The sequence below is a fragment of the Helianthus annuus genome, chromosome 5 (genome assembly GCF_002127325.2).
Source record: "Helianthus annuus cultivar XRQ/B chromosome 5, HanXRQr2.0-SUNRISE, whole genome shotgun sequence".
NCBI lineage: Eukaryota > Viridiplantae > Streptophyta > Magnoliopsida > Asterales > Asteraceae > Helianthus > Helianthus annuus.
Window position 1 is genome coordinate 158,313,160 of NC_035437.2, and position 13,554 is coordinate 158,326,713.

The 13,554-nt window shown below is 38.8% G+C and overlaps 1 protein-coding gene and 2 long non-coding RNA genes across 5 annotated transcripts; 1 reads left to right on the forward strand and 2 right to left on the reverse strand.

The window, feature by feature from the left end:
* Positions 1-1,968: 1,968 nt before the first annotated feature.
* On the reverse strand, positions 1,969-3,444 carry LOC118492374. 2 transcript variants are annotated; one of them, XR_004893417.1, is made up of 3 exons: positions 3,396-3,444; positions 2,698-3,208; positions 1,969-2,182 (listed from the first exon to the last, which is right to left on the reverse strand). It is a non-coding gene; the product is annotated as an uncharacterized LOC118492374 (long non-coding RNA). The 2 variants fall into 2 exon arrangements; XR_004893416.1 differs by having other exon boundaries at positions 2,698-3,438.
* Positions 3,445-3,528: 84 nt separating this feature from the next.
* On the reverse strand, positions 3,529-5,096 carry LOC110941623. 2 transcript variants are annotated; one of them, XR_004893419.1, is made up of 3 exons: positions 5,078-5,096; positions 4,843-4,924; positions 3,529-3,614 (listed from the first exon to the last, which is right to left on the reverse strand). It is a non-coding gene; the product is annotated as an uncharacterized LOC110941623 (long non-coding RNA). The 2 variants fall into 2 exon arrangements; XR_004893418.1 differs by having other exon boundaries at positions 4,843-4,929.
* A 5,412-nt stretch (positions 5,097-10,508) lies between these two features.
* LOC110943822 lies at positions 10,509-12,416 on the forward strand. The gene has a single exon (XM_022185554.1). The coding sequence runs from the start codon at positions 10,509-10,511 to the stop codon at positions 12,414-12,416; it is 1,908 nt and encodes a 635-aa protein (XP_022041246.1).
* The last annotated feature ends 1,138 nt before the right edge of the window (positions 12,417-13,554 follow it).

Here is a 13,554-nt window from a genome sequence, read left to right on the forward strand (position 1 = left end):
AGTGCACAACTACAACCACCGTTCGGATATACTACACAACCCCCGTTTTTTTACCAACAACCTTCGCACCCTCCTTTTACAATACTCAACCACAACCCTCTTTCGGCTATTTTCAAAATTTATTATCAATGGATCCTCAATCCCCCCGCCTTCGACCCGTATGGTTTTCGTTCCCCATAAGTTCCATCTCCACGATAAAATGTTGAACGTCCTCTACCTATTTACGAGGACGAGGAAGTAGTGCCCGAAACTCAAAATTTGGGCGACTATGAAGATGACACTGGCGACGATGAACATAATGTGAATGAAGACGCCGGCAACGAAGAAGATGACGCTCGGGGTAAAAAGGCAAAAATGGAGCGCCAATCTTGGACAAAATACCGAGAAGAGGCGTTGGCGAAGGCGTGGGTACATTGCTCTACCAACAAAAAGAAGGGCAATCAACAAACCCGCGATGGTTTTTGGCGTAGGATTTTAGATCATTATAACGCCACCGTTGGTGGAAGTAACCGGACCGTGCATCAAGTACGGTCTAAATGGAACCCGATGATGACGAAAATAAACTTTTTCAACGGCCTATACCAACAAGCGGTAAAAATTATATTTTTTAACGTTGTATTTTTTTAAATTTGTTTACTAAGTTCATATTTTTTAACACTTGTTATTTTATAATATGTAGGATCGCACACGAGAAAGTGGGTGTAGCGATCTCAACGTGATGAAAATCGCTTTAAAGGATTTTCAAGATAGATATCCGAGCGGTTTTCAACATGTCGAGGCATGGAAGGTCGTTCGAAAACACGACAAATGGGCCCAAGTCCCATTGTTGGGTGAGGAAGGGGAAGGTTCGGCACAAAAAAGAAAGCCCGTTGACGTGGATCCTTCCATACCCGATATGAACGAAGACCCCTCGCCACAAAGAACACAACAGCGAGACAAGCGACAAGCGACATCGTCCGAGGGCTCGGCTGAGTTGGCGGCACAATTCAAAGAGTACACCGCCATGAAAGAAGCGAAGCATGTGAGTGAGATGGAGGCGATTGAATTGAGGAAGAAAATAGAGTCAGAGAGTCGGAGGCTCGCGATCTCCTAACGGAACAACGCGAGACGATGAAAAACTACGCTTACGATCGAGATATGAAAACATTCCTCAAGCCGCACGACGATGCTCCGCCGGAAATGTTGCCGTTCATCCTCGCCCGAAAGCGCGAGATCGCTAACAAGTACGGGTGGCCGTGCAATTTCTAAAATTTTTATGTAGTATTGCGATGTAATTTTTATTTTATTAAATGAAATGTAATTTTTTATTTTATGAAATTATGTCTTTATTTTTTATAAAAATATTTTCTTAATTAAAAAAATAAAAAATAAAAAAACAAATCTCCAAGAGATGAGTGCCGCCATCAAATTGAGGGAGTAGGGGGAATGTTAAGAGGGGAGTTGACGTGGTGCGTGCTGATTGGTTGTGGGTAAGAGAGGTCACTCCCCTAAGAGAGGAGTGCCCCTTACACCCTAAGATCAATGGGGTAACGATATTCGAAGTTGAGTGGTTGACTTGAATATTTTTAAACTTTGATAACTCTAGTAGAAATTCTTTATCTTTGTCATAAAAGCGTTGCTTTGACTCTTTCAGTAATCATCGTTATTGAGCTTTTGATTACATCTCCTAATTGTATATTGTATATATATGTATTAAAGCCTAAGATCCCGCGAGCTTCGCGGGTGGCTTAACACAAACATATAATATATATTGGCAATGAGATGAACTTTGTAATAAAAGAACTTTTCAATATAAACGTATAAAAATATGATTTTTCTCACTTAGGTAAATATGTTTTGATTATTTTTTATAGGTATTAAGATGTTATTGTACAAATGATTTTATAGCAATTTTTAATTGATTATTATGTTTGCTAGGTAGGTAATCCTAAATGGCTTTTAAATACCTATTTAGGCAACTCCCATGAAGACTCAAACATTTACCATAGCACTCTTCAACAACATACTTAAACTTTTCAATCTCTCGTGAATATATCATGTTTTTCAGTCTCATATATAAGACAATTTCTATAGTACTACTGTTATACAACATAAAAAGAAAAAAAAGAAACACATGTATTAGGAAAGCTAGTAGATAACAACCGTCCTTAGCTCTTGCACACATTTCCCTTTTGTTCATAAACTATACACAGACAATAGAAAAATAATAGAGTCAGAACAACAATCAATCAATAACTTATATGTGCTATTCTTGTTTAGTAAGAGAATCAAGAATCTCATTTGAGTTGGAAGAGCTGGATTTAAACAACAATCAATCAATAACTTATATGTGCTAGTCTTGCCTGCACAGAAAAGGTCAACCATGGATAATATTAAAAAGTTCAGGATTATATGAAAAGTTTAATATTAAAAAACCATACTTGCAACATGTAGCTTAATGTAGGGTCATATGTCTTCAATTCAATGCTCAAATATGATGAGTTAATTTTAAGATCTAAAATTCGAGTGGGGTTGTTTATATTCCATCTATCAATGAGTAGTAAAATCTTATTTTAGTCCGACTATAGTTTCTTCCAATTTTTATAAAGGGTGCATGAATAAATATTCAAAAATTGTAAATGAAAGATAGATAGGACAGTTCTATTGCAAGAAACTTATTCACAGTGTAGATGCAATAAATGAGAAATAAAAACATACCTTGATGATGACAAAATTTCTTCTTTTGTTTCTTACTTCATCGCCATTAGATCGGACGCTTTGCTTGGATAATGGAGATTGTCCCCAAATTAGAAAAAGGAACACATAAAAGTTTTAATCATTAGCAAACTTTAACATGAAAATGTAAACCAATTTTGGTATATGCAACAACAGTTATGCTTTTAATGGTAACATTCATGAATACACTATCCTTAACATTCATTAATACACTATCCTTCAGAGCTCAAAATGGTACAACCTAAATAGATATAAAAAACTTTTCTTAATCACACAACCTAAATGAATAATATAAAAGTTCATGAAATACAAATCGCTAAAAAATTACAGGTTGTCTCTGGTCCTTTTCTGCTTTCTTAGAGTTAGTATGAATCTTTTTTTCTAAATCCCCTTGATTAAACTAATAAGTAAACCCAAATCTTTAGTACTGATAAGGTGAATGACAGTATGTACCACTTAAAAGAACATTATTCATCCACCACCTCTGGTTAGGCTGCAAGTCCAAAAAACCAAAAAAACCTCCAATTTAACAAAGCAACTTCAAGAATTTGAATTCAACATTTATGAGCAATCACCAGGAGCAAAAACCCAAAAAAAAAAATGAACTCTACATGCAGCTTTCTTAATTAAAAGTCAGTTATGAAAATTAATTTATTCACCAAAGGTTTAAGGGCAAACACCTGCTGAAACCACTTTTCTCTGTTGTTTTGCCTTTGACGCCTTGACCTGCAATATCGATAAACTTTAACGAAAATGATCGATGCAAAGGCAGAAATAAATGATATTATGCAAATCAAACGTCATAAAAATTTGCTTGCCTGTGCTCTGATTTTGGAGTTATGATTGTCGAAAGATCCAGTAGATTGTTGTCTTTCAAGAATTCTTGTTAAAATAAGCGGCTGCCAAGAAACCTATTGTGAGATCCCATTTGAAAGGAACATATGGATCAAATCACACACCACAATCTAAAGTACGATCCAGAACAAACATATATACAATCCGATCTACGCTGAACACGCATCAACAACACTAAAATGTATAACACTAACACAACCAACAACACCACAATCTAAATGTAAGATCTGGAAAGAAAACATAAACACAATCTGATCCAACACAGCCTCCTTTACCGTTTCAATACGATACACTCCTCCTTGTATTACCGCAAACAAAACTATCAATGTAATAAAATTACACAGAAATTCTTAAAGCCTAAATTGTCAGCTAAATAATAGAAAAACGCCAACGAACTCTAGAAAACATCTCACAAGTAATCAAAAGCACTGTTAACAGTTAACACTAAGAGTAAGTCAATCACATTCAGGAAAGAAATGCATGTTAAATAATAAGTTAGTATGTATGGAGAGCTCCCTAACGTAAAAAAATGAAAAATAGTAACAATAAAGTACTAAACTATAAATTGTTTTTCACTTGAAGCCTACATGTCGAATGCTTGATGAAAGGATGGTGGTTAATTTTATACAAATTCCAATCACAACCCCTCGATTTATGAGAAAACTATTACAAAGAGGTTTTCGGTCTACGTATTATTAAAAGTATAACCATGTATTCGCTTCTTTTTCCACTCATCCCGTTCACACTCTATAACTGATATGACTCCACCTTATCAGTGGGTCAACCCATCCCGTTCACACTCTGGTATGGATTCTTTTTAACTTTTGATCTGCAATGCAGATATTCAGATGCTAACAGTAAGGTACTTGATTCCGGTTTCATAACTATTTGTGTGGTTTGTTTGATTCTTTGTTTCCAAACCAAAACCAAAATCATAACCATCAAAAAACCAAAATAAATCAAACAACCACACCAATGCATCACACTAACTTAATTCCACTACAATCAACCTGATCACATAACACATATGCTGAATCATAAGCTTGCTAGTGAGTACAAATTTAACTCCACTCCAAGGTTGTTAAAGAATCCCACCAGTATCCGAATAGGTATGATATCTATCTAAGTTCAAGAGAGGCAACTTCTTTAATGTTATTCATCCTAAACATAATTTTATAATATCATTCTTCTACAAATATCATTTCAAACATATTAAGCAACATACAAATAATAAATAAACTAAAACTGAAAATGCAATTAAAGTTAGATCACCTTCATAAGGAGACTGCGTTGGACCAAGGATCATAACATTAAAATAATGCATATTATCTTCGGAAGGCGACACGCTTATCCCCTGAGCTACACCAACCAAAATCAAAAACAATAAACACAAACACACTTCCAAATAACAACACAGGCTCACACTGATTCAGTCACCAAAATTCCAAAAGCACAAAATCAAATAAACATACATACAAAAAAATTACAAAAAGAAAAACAACTTCACCTGGTTCGCTGAGTAACCGATGCGTTTCCTGAATCACAACAAAGTCAAAACCTAAGTTAGGGTTTCAGATGCACAAATACTACGGCGATCGATCGAATAATATGAAATAAACAATATATATACAAATAACATCTAGGAAATGAAATAGGAATCAGAAGAGTGAGATGTTTGTCCTTACCTTCTTTGCCGGAAACCCTAGCTGATATAGCTCCAACCACCATCTCTGTCATCTCAGCAACCCACAAGTTGTCGATCGTCGGAACCCTAACTGGAACAAACGTCGTTCATATCTCGCTTAAAAACCCTAGCCGTCGTTGCTAACACCGAGGACCAGAGACCATAAACCACCATCACTACCACCAACAATAATAGATAGAAACAGATGAGATCGGAAAAAAAATTTAGAGAGAGAAAGGGATTTGGTGATGGATCGGAAAAAAAAATCACAAAGAAAAGAAGAGATTACCAAAAAATTTAGAGAGAGAAAGGGATTTGGTGATTTCAAAAGATTATGGAAACTTGAAAAGTCTTTATGAGCGTTACAACCTAAATACAGAGGCGGTAGAGAAGCAGAGGAAGTGAATGGACGTGTTGCCGCTCAAATGAGAATTGTGAGGAATATTTAGATGACAGGTGGCACTAATAGGTTTAAGATAATGCCAAGTGGCACTAAAATGTTTTGTTTTAATATAGATAATAGATTCTTAAACGTCGGCGCAATAGTCATTCTTTCTGTCTTTTCAATTTTGAGCCACTCATCTTTTGAGTTTTCGATTTCAACACTACACTTTGTTTTTTCTTATTTCCCTCTCAACACATATATTGTTAGAAACATACTTTTTGATATTATATTATATCATTTACTTTTTTTTTTTGCTGCTTATTATTATATTATTTACTTATTTTTTTTAACTGACGTAATAAACTTTATGATAGAAAACAAATATTTTTTTAGTTATATTATATATATCATGTAGTTTAATTTTTCTATATTAATTTTTAAAAAAAGATGAATACGCAACTGTGGTATCATAATCTATACGAGTGTCGGTATCATACCGGTTCCGTTAAGAACCGTACTGATTACAACTTAACAATATTGGTACCGATATTAGTATTACTAACCGGTATCGCTATTCGTTTTTATAGTTTAAGATTGATGTAAATGACATGTTCATATCCTTCTGGGCATATCGACTTTATTGTTTTTGAGGTATTCTCTTCCCGTTGCTATAGCAAGTGCCGATAACGTAATAATACCGACCAAATTCCCGCGCATAGCGCGGGGTGTTACACTAGTTTGTTATTAAAACATCTCAAGAAAAACTCACTGCACAGACTCTCTCTCTTTCTAAACAGGATTAACATTAACAAGATTAACAAAGTCAGCAATATTCACAAGACTGACAAAGTCAGTAATAATTTTGTTGTTGATAATTCTGACGATTCTCCTGCTTCTTCTATAAGTACTCTAACAAGTGAACGGATTGATAAGCTGCTAAGTCTTTTGAATAACAAACCCAAAAGTGATCCTTGAAGCAGTAATTTTGCGGGTAGGTTTATTAATTCTTCATGTTTAAATAGTTCCGCTGATGTGTTTTATAAACCTGATTGTGATATAAAAATGTGTATTGTTTTTCAAACTTTCTTAGTGATGGAAAAAAGATCGGGTGGATTATCAATTCAGGGGCAAAGGACACGCAGACTAACGCTTGATATGACCCACCGTAATTAACTCAATGATATTTGTAGAGGAGGCATGATGATAACTATTGTCACGACGTTCGATGCTATAATTAGCCAAAGAAAAAGTCTACTATAGAAACTTAGGGAAACGATCAAATAGGAAGTTAATTTTCGCTAGAAAGGATAGGAAGCCATAGGATTATGACATGTGGCAAATTTTAAAATAAAGAGAAAGGGTATTTTAGTCAATCCAACTCCTTCTTCTTCCTTTTTCAAAACCCAGTAAATTCAAAAACCCACCATTTTCAAAACCCACCATCTTCAACTATTTCTTCACTTTCTATCTCAATAATCACTACATTATAGTGCGACTTTCATCACCAATCAATGATTCAGAACCCGATCAACGTGTTCTTCAGCTTTTTTTAAAGAAAACCCAGTTTAATTTCATAAAAAAATCTCGTTTTTTCCGATGATTTTGGAGATAATCACTCGATTCGTTCGATTCGAGCGTTGATAAGTGTTTCTATCATTCAAATTTTGTCAATTGATGAAGAAATCGGCTTTGATCCATGTAAGAAATTCTTTAATTTCATTTTCATGATCTGGGTTTTTGATTTAGTCATTGCGTTTTACGATCTTTGCGGGGATCCGGGGGCGGTAGCCCCCGGTAGCGGGGTCCCAGGGGCGGCAGCCCCTGGCGGGGTCAGCTCGGAAAAAAAAATTTCGATTAAATTGCTGTACTAAAAACGCATCAGAAAAATTAATTTTCCATAAATTGGCTCATTTAGGTAAAACACATTTTTTAGGTGTTTTCAGTCCATTGCGTTTTAGAATGAGTCATTTTTAAGTGTTTTCTGGCCATTGCGTTTTACATATAAGACATTTTTTTGTGTTTTTGGTGCATTGCGTTTTAGGTAAAACACTTTTTTATGTGTTTTCTGGCCATTGCGTTTTACAAATAAGACATTTCTGTGTGTATTCTGGCCATTGCGTTTTACAAATAAGTCATTTCTTTATGTTTTTGGTGCATTGCGTTTTAGGTAGAACACATTTTTATGTGTTTTCTGGCCATTGCGTTTTACAAATAAGACATTTCTGTGTGTTTTCTGGCCATTGCGTTTTACAAATAAGTCATTTCTTTGTGTTTTTTGTGCATTGCGTTTTAGAAAAATGTAATTTTTAGGTTTTTTTTTTCATTGTGTTTTACATAACTGGTGGTTTTCTATTGCGTTTTACGCAACTGGGTTTTAATTTTTTTTTTAAATATAGCAATAGTATACTCGTTTTAAAGATAAAAAAACGCTCGTTTTTTTGGTGCAATTTTTATAAAAAAATAATGTCGTATGAAAGAGTTATTAACGTTTAAAAAATGGGGGGGAATTGGAGGAGAGAGAAACTATTGGCTTGGATTGACTAGAATGCCCTTGAACAAACTCATGCGCATCTTTTCTTCCTTTCAATTTCCCTGATTTAATCTTAGCCCTTGATTAACCTAATGGATGGTCAAGATCACTTCCTATCCTTCCTAGCCAAATAAACTTCCTATTGTATCTCCACCCTAGAAACTTAATTGAAATGAGGAGAAGCAAACTAAGTCTCTTAAATATTTACTTTCACAAAATAATAACAATAAATAATTCAAACAACAACCGAAATTCTTTCCATTGTCCCTCACTACCACCATTTATCCCCCAATTTGATCACTCGTTTTATTAAATTGACATTAACATGGCATGTCATGAATCAAATGAAGATTTTATTTGACTCATAAACCCATTTTAATTGTGTTTGAATAAAGAAATTAAATATAGAGTTTTGAGAGGAGTATAAAAGAAACATTTTATTAAAAATTTTTCCATACAAAAGATAAAAAAAACGTGATGAAAGAAAGATGAACTAGAGAAAGCATTTTGTCAACAAAAAATTTGTAGAATTTAAAGATTAAGTTTAAGTCTTCCATCATCACCATCACCAATAGTTTAAAGCTAAACCCAAACAAAAAAGACATCTTATGGCAGCGAGAGAAAAAAAAGAAAAGAGTAGAACATAAGTGTTTGGAGTTTCGTTGGTGTGACATTCTGAAAATTTTCATGATTAGAATGTCTAATTCATTGTTCAAGGATCAACATGTAATACTTTCAGACTTAAAGCCCGAAGTTCAAAGTGAAAATCTGAAGAGGTATGGTCCCAATTCCCTGCTTACATGGCAAGAACCACACCTCCTTTTCGATCATACATGGCGTCTACATCAGCAAAGTAACCCATAAGCTTCTAGAAGCTTCTGGAAAATGTCAAGGTGGCAACAAAGATGCTCCATCCGACAAGAAGGACAACACGTGTCACCAGTCGCAGGGCGCCACATAGGCCTGCGATAAATCAGGGGGCAGAGCTGACAACACCAGTACGATGTTTCCAGCATGGACAAACGTAAGCGCGCCATGTGTACCACTACACCAGCTATGGCAGAGGAGACCAAGAGGATATTCCCCTTGGTCGGACAGCTGGCGCGCAATCACAGCTGGCATAGCTGCTCCTCCCTCCTTCACCCTCCGGCTATAAATAGGACCCTTCATCATTCAGGTAAAGGGATCTGGCTCTCATTATTCTCACACTCAACACACACTGTTTATTCTCCCTCAGAACAGTACTTATTCTCACGCCGGAGCCTGGTTAAGAGGGAAACCCCCATATTCCCCTCTTAACGAGACTAACGGTGTTGCTGTTTTGCAGGATCTAAGTCATCTCAGCGAGTAAGAAAAGAGATTGAACCCATTAAGGAAACAACCCGGCAGTATAACCTTGATGTTATCCTGTGTTTCATCATTGGGGCCATCCGCTTTTTTGCAAGACCAATCTCATCTCTTTTCTTTTCGAAAAACACTCGCCAAAAATGGCTGAACAAAACCCCTCACACCAAGTGGACGGAGAAGTTTCTTCCTTTGAACTCGTTTCGGACACAGCACGCGTCCAATGGGCTCAAAGGAACGAAATCATCCAAGAAGGGCCAACGAACAATGATTTTCCTAGTATATTTGGAAGTGCATACAGGGTTGTTAGTCAAACCACAACTGGACCCATTTTCCAAGCCCCCACTAGGATAATCACTCAGACCACAAACGGAGCCACTTTCCAACCTCCACCAGGGATAGTCCAACAAACACCTCCACCGGTGCAGACATCAAGCCATGGAGCTGGCCCCTCAGCTCCATCGGAACAATCACAGCTGAATATCTCTGCACTTTTAGGGCTACCCGAAGGAAAAACTCTGGCTTCCTGGTACGCCGAGCAGATGGCATCTATAAACCTTGTTTATACACAACTTAGCACACAACAAGCTTTGCTCCAAGCACAAGCCAACCAGTCGGCATTCATTACCCCACCGCAACGGTCTCTGAGTACGCACACGACTCAGCAGATCAACGCGTGGAATTTACGCCCGGAGAAAGGACTTATACCCAATATCAGAAAGCCAAGCGCGCACGACACACGCGACACTTATGGCGAAACAGAAAGCAATTGTGTTCAAAACTCCAACTTACAGAAAAGGCCGATTCAAAGTCGTCTAGGCGCGCGCAATATGAACACCGAATGGGAAGATTAAGAGGAAGACCCAACGTATAAAGGAGAAAGTACAATGTTCAGCAGACTACACCCAGAACACGAGTCTTACAAACCAGCCAAGCGCGCAGGATACAACCCAAAAGCAGAGCATGATTACACCTTGAGCTATCGTCCAGACGACATGGCTGAAAATTCAAAGTTTATCAGGGAAATTGCTACAACTGCCATAGACAAGACAAAGTTGCCGCACAACGTAGGCAAATACAATGGGCTAACAGATCCAGATGACCACCTTCAAGTTTTTAATGGCGTAGGAGCAACAGGTGGATGGAACCTGCCAACTTGGTGTCATCTATTCGCACAAACATTTATCGGCGCAGCGCGCGTCTGGTTTGACAGTTTGCCAGCGGGAAAAATTAAATCATGGGTCGACTTCCGAGAGAAGTTCCTCGCACACTTCTCTCAACAGCGAAGACATACCAGAGACCCGGCCGATTGTTTGAATATATGGCGCCGAGACCACGAAAGCGTGGAAGATTTTATCACAAGATATAACAAAGAATGTCTAGAAATCGGAGACGTGGGTGAAAAGATGATGCGCGCATATTTCATGAGGGCAGTCAAATGCGATGATCTAATCAAGCGCGTGAAAGGAAGAGACGGAGGACCCAAAGATTGGGAAACCTTCATTGAGGCAGCAAAAACCATTACGCAAACTGACAAACAGTTGACCGGTGATGACCACCGTCAGCGCGGATATACCCACGGCGATCGGAACAAAAATGGCAGAAGCCAATCATGGAAGGCGTCCGGCCACAGAGAGAGAAGCCCAGCAAGGGAAGATGCGCGCCACACAATCAATCAAATAGCCCACCGAAAAGAAGTGAAAAGAGAAAACAGGGAGAAACAATGGACACCACTGACAAAAACCCCTTCTGAAGTCTTGGACACTGAAAATCACCAGTTCAAACCACCCCTACAGATGCGCAACAAGAGGGGTCAAGATCCCAATCTCTTCTGTGAATTCCACAAAGACACAGGCCACCTAACGGACGACTGCTTCAGTCTAAAACAAGAAATAGAAAGGGCTTTAAGAGATGGAAAGCTCACACATTTGGTAAAGGGCGGAAAGCGCGAATACCGCCAAATGCAAAGAAGAGAAGAAGGGCCGGATAACAAAAAACTCCGCAAGTTAGAAACCCACATGGTTCAGGGAGGCCCACGAAGGCCAAGGAAAAATTACAACAAGTGCGCACAAGATGACTCATGGCGCGAGAAGCAAGTTATTTTCCCAATTGTTAGAGGTGGCCCGAGAGAAAAAAGACCCATCGTCATTTCCGGGGTAATTGGTCACTACCAGATCGATTACATTTTTATCGACCCAGGGAGCACCGCAGATATCATATACGAACAATGTTTCAATCAGTTTGACCAAGAAGATAAAGCGCGCTTGGAACCAGTTGATTATCCACTAACTAGTTTCTGCAACGAAGCCGTTTTCCCTCTTGGCCAAATATCATTCCCGGTGCTGCTCTCAGACGGAAGAAACTCAAGAACAGAAGAGGTCACATTCATGGTGCTGCCAGCACGTTCAAGACATGACATCCTCTTAGGAAGAGAATCCCAGGGAGACTTCAGCATGATATGCTCTGCGCCACACTTAGCCGTTGGATTCCAAACACAAATAGGCATAGCATTAATATACGTAAGCAAAGAGGTCTTAGCAACGGATGAGGTCAGACCTGCAAAGGCAAGTAAACCAACACCGCGCGCAGAAGCAGAAAAATGGGTACTGAACAGTGCATACCCAGAACAGACAGTTACCTTAGGACCTGCGATATCCGATTTAACGCGCGCGGCGCTCAAGAAGTTGTGGCACGAAAATATGGATGTGTTTGCCTGGACACCAGCCGATATGGTGGGTGTTCCACGGCACATAGCAGAACACCGGTTAAATATCTCAGAGGAAGCGAAGCCAGTGGTATATGCCAAGCGCCACTTAGGAGATATAAAACACGATGCCATGAAAGAAAAAGTAATGGAGCTGTTGAACGCGGGCATCATTAGAGAAGTCAGATACCAAACATAGGTGGCAAGCCCAGTGATGGTGAAGAAACCAAATGGTAGCTGGAGAATGTGCGTAGATTACAAAGATCTAAACAAAGCGTGTCCACGTGACTGTTACGCCTTACCAGACATAGACGAAAAGATCGACTCTCTAGCAACATTCAGGTGGAAGTGCTTCCTTGACTGCTACAAGGGGTACCACCAGGTCCAAATGGTCGTTCAAGATGAGGACAAAACCGCATTCCGCACGCCGACAGGGCTGTATTGTTACACCAAGATGCCTTTCGGCCTAAAGAATGCGGGCGCGACCTATCAGAGATTGATGAACGAAATGTTCAGCGATGCCATCGGCAAGTACATCGAAGTATATATGGATAATTTGGTGATTATGAGCAAGGAAGAAAGCATGATGCTGGTGAACATCCAAAAGACTTTCAACACGCTGCGCAACGTAAGTATTAAACTGAATCCAGCAAAATGCTCATTTGGCATGGAAGAAGAGAAATTCTTAGGTTTCATTGTCACAAAAGATGGCTTCAAGGTAAATCCAGAAAAAGTTCAAGCGATCGAAAGAATGCCTTCCCCATCAAACATCAAAGTGATGCAAAAATTAGCAGGACGGTTAGCAGCGCTCAATCGTTTTCTAGCTAATCACGCCGCAAAGTCTTTCCCGTTCATCAAAACATTGCGCAACTGTATGAAGAAAAGCCAGTTTCAGTGGACTCCGGAAGCAGAAAGCGCGTTCCGCGAGATGAAAGATTGCCTCATCAAACTCCCGACACTAACCGCACTAATCAAAGGAGAACCCCTGGTACTATATTTGTCAGCTTCTGATAGAGCAATCGGAGCAGTGCTACTTGTCGATCATCAAGGTATCCAAACACCAGTCTACTATGTGTCACGAACCTTGACCGACCCAGAAACTCGGTACGCCATCTTGGAAAAACTAGTCCTCGCGCTGATCCATGCATCAAGACGGCTGCGAATGTATTTCGCTCACCATGTGATACATGTGTTAACAAACTACAACATCGGCAACATCCTGGCAAGGCCAGAAATCTCAGGAAGGCTAGCCAAATGGGCAATAGAACTTGGCGGCCACAACGTGGTCTTCAGACCAAGACCAGCCATCAAAGGCTAAGTGTTGGCAGATTTCATGA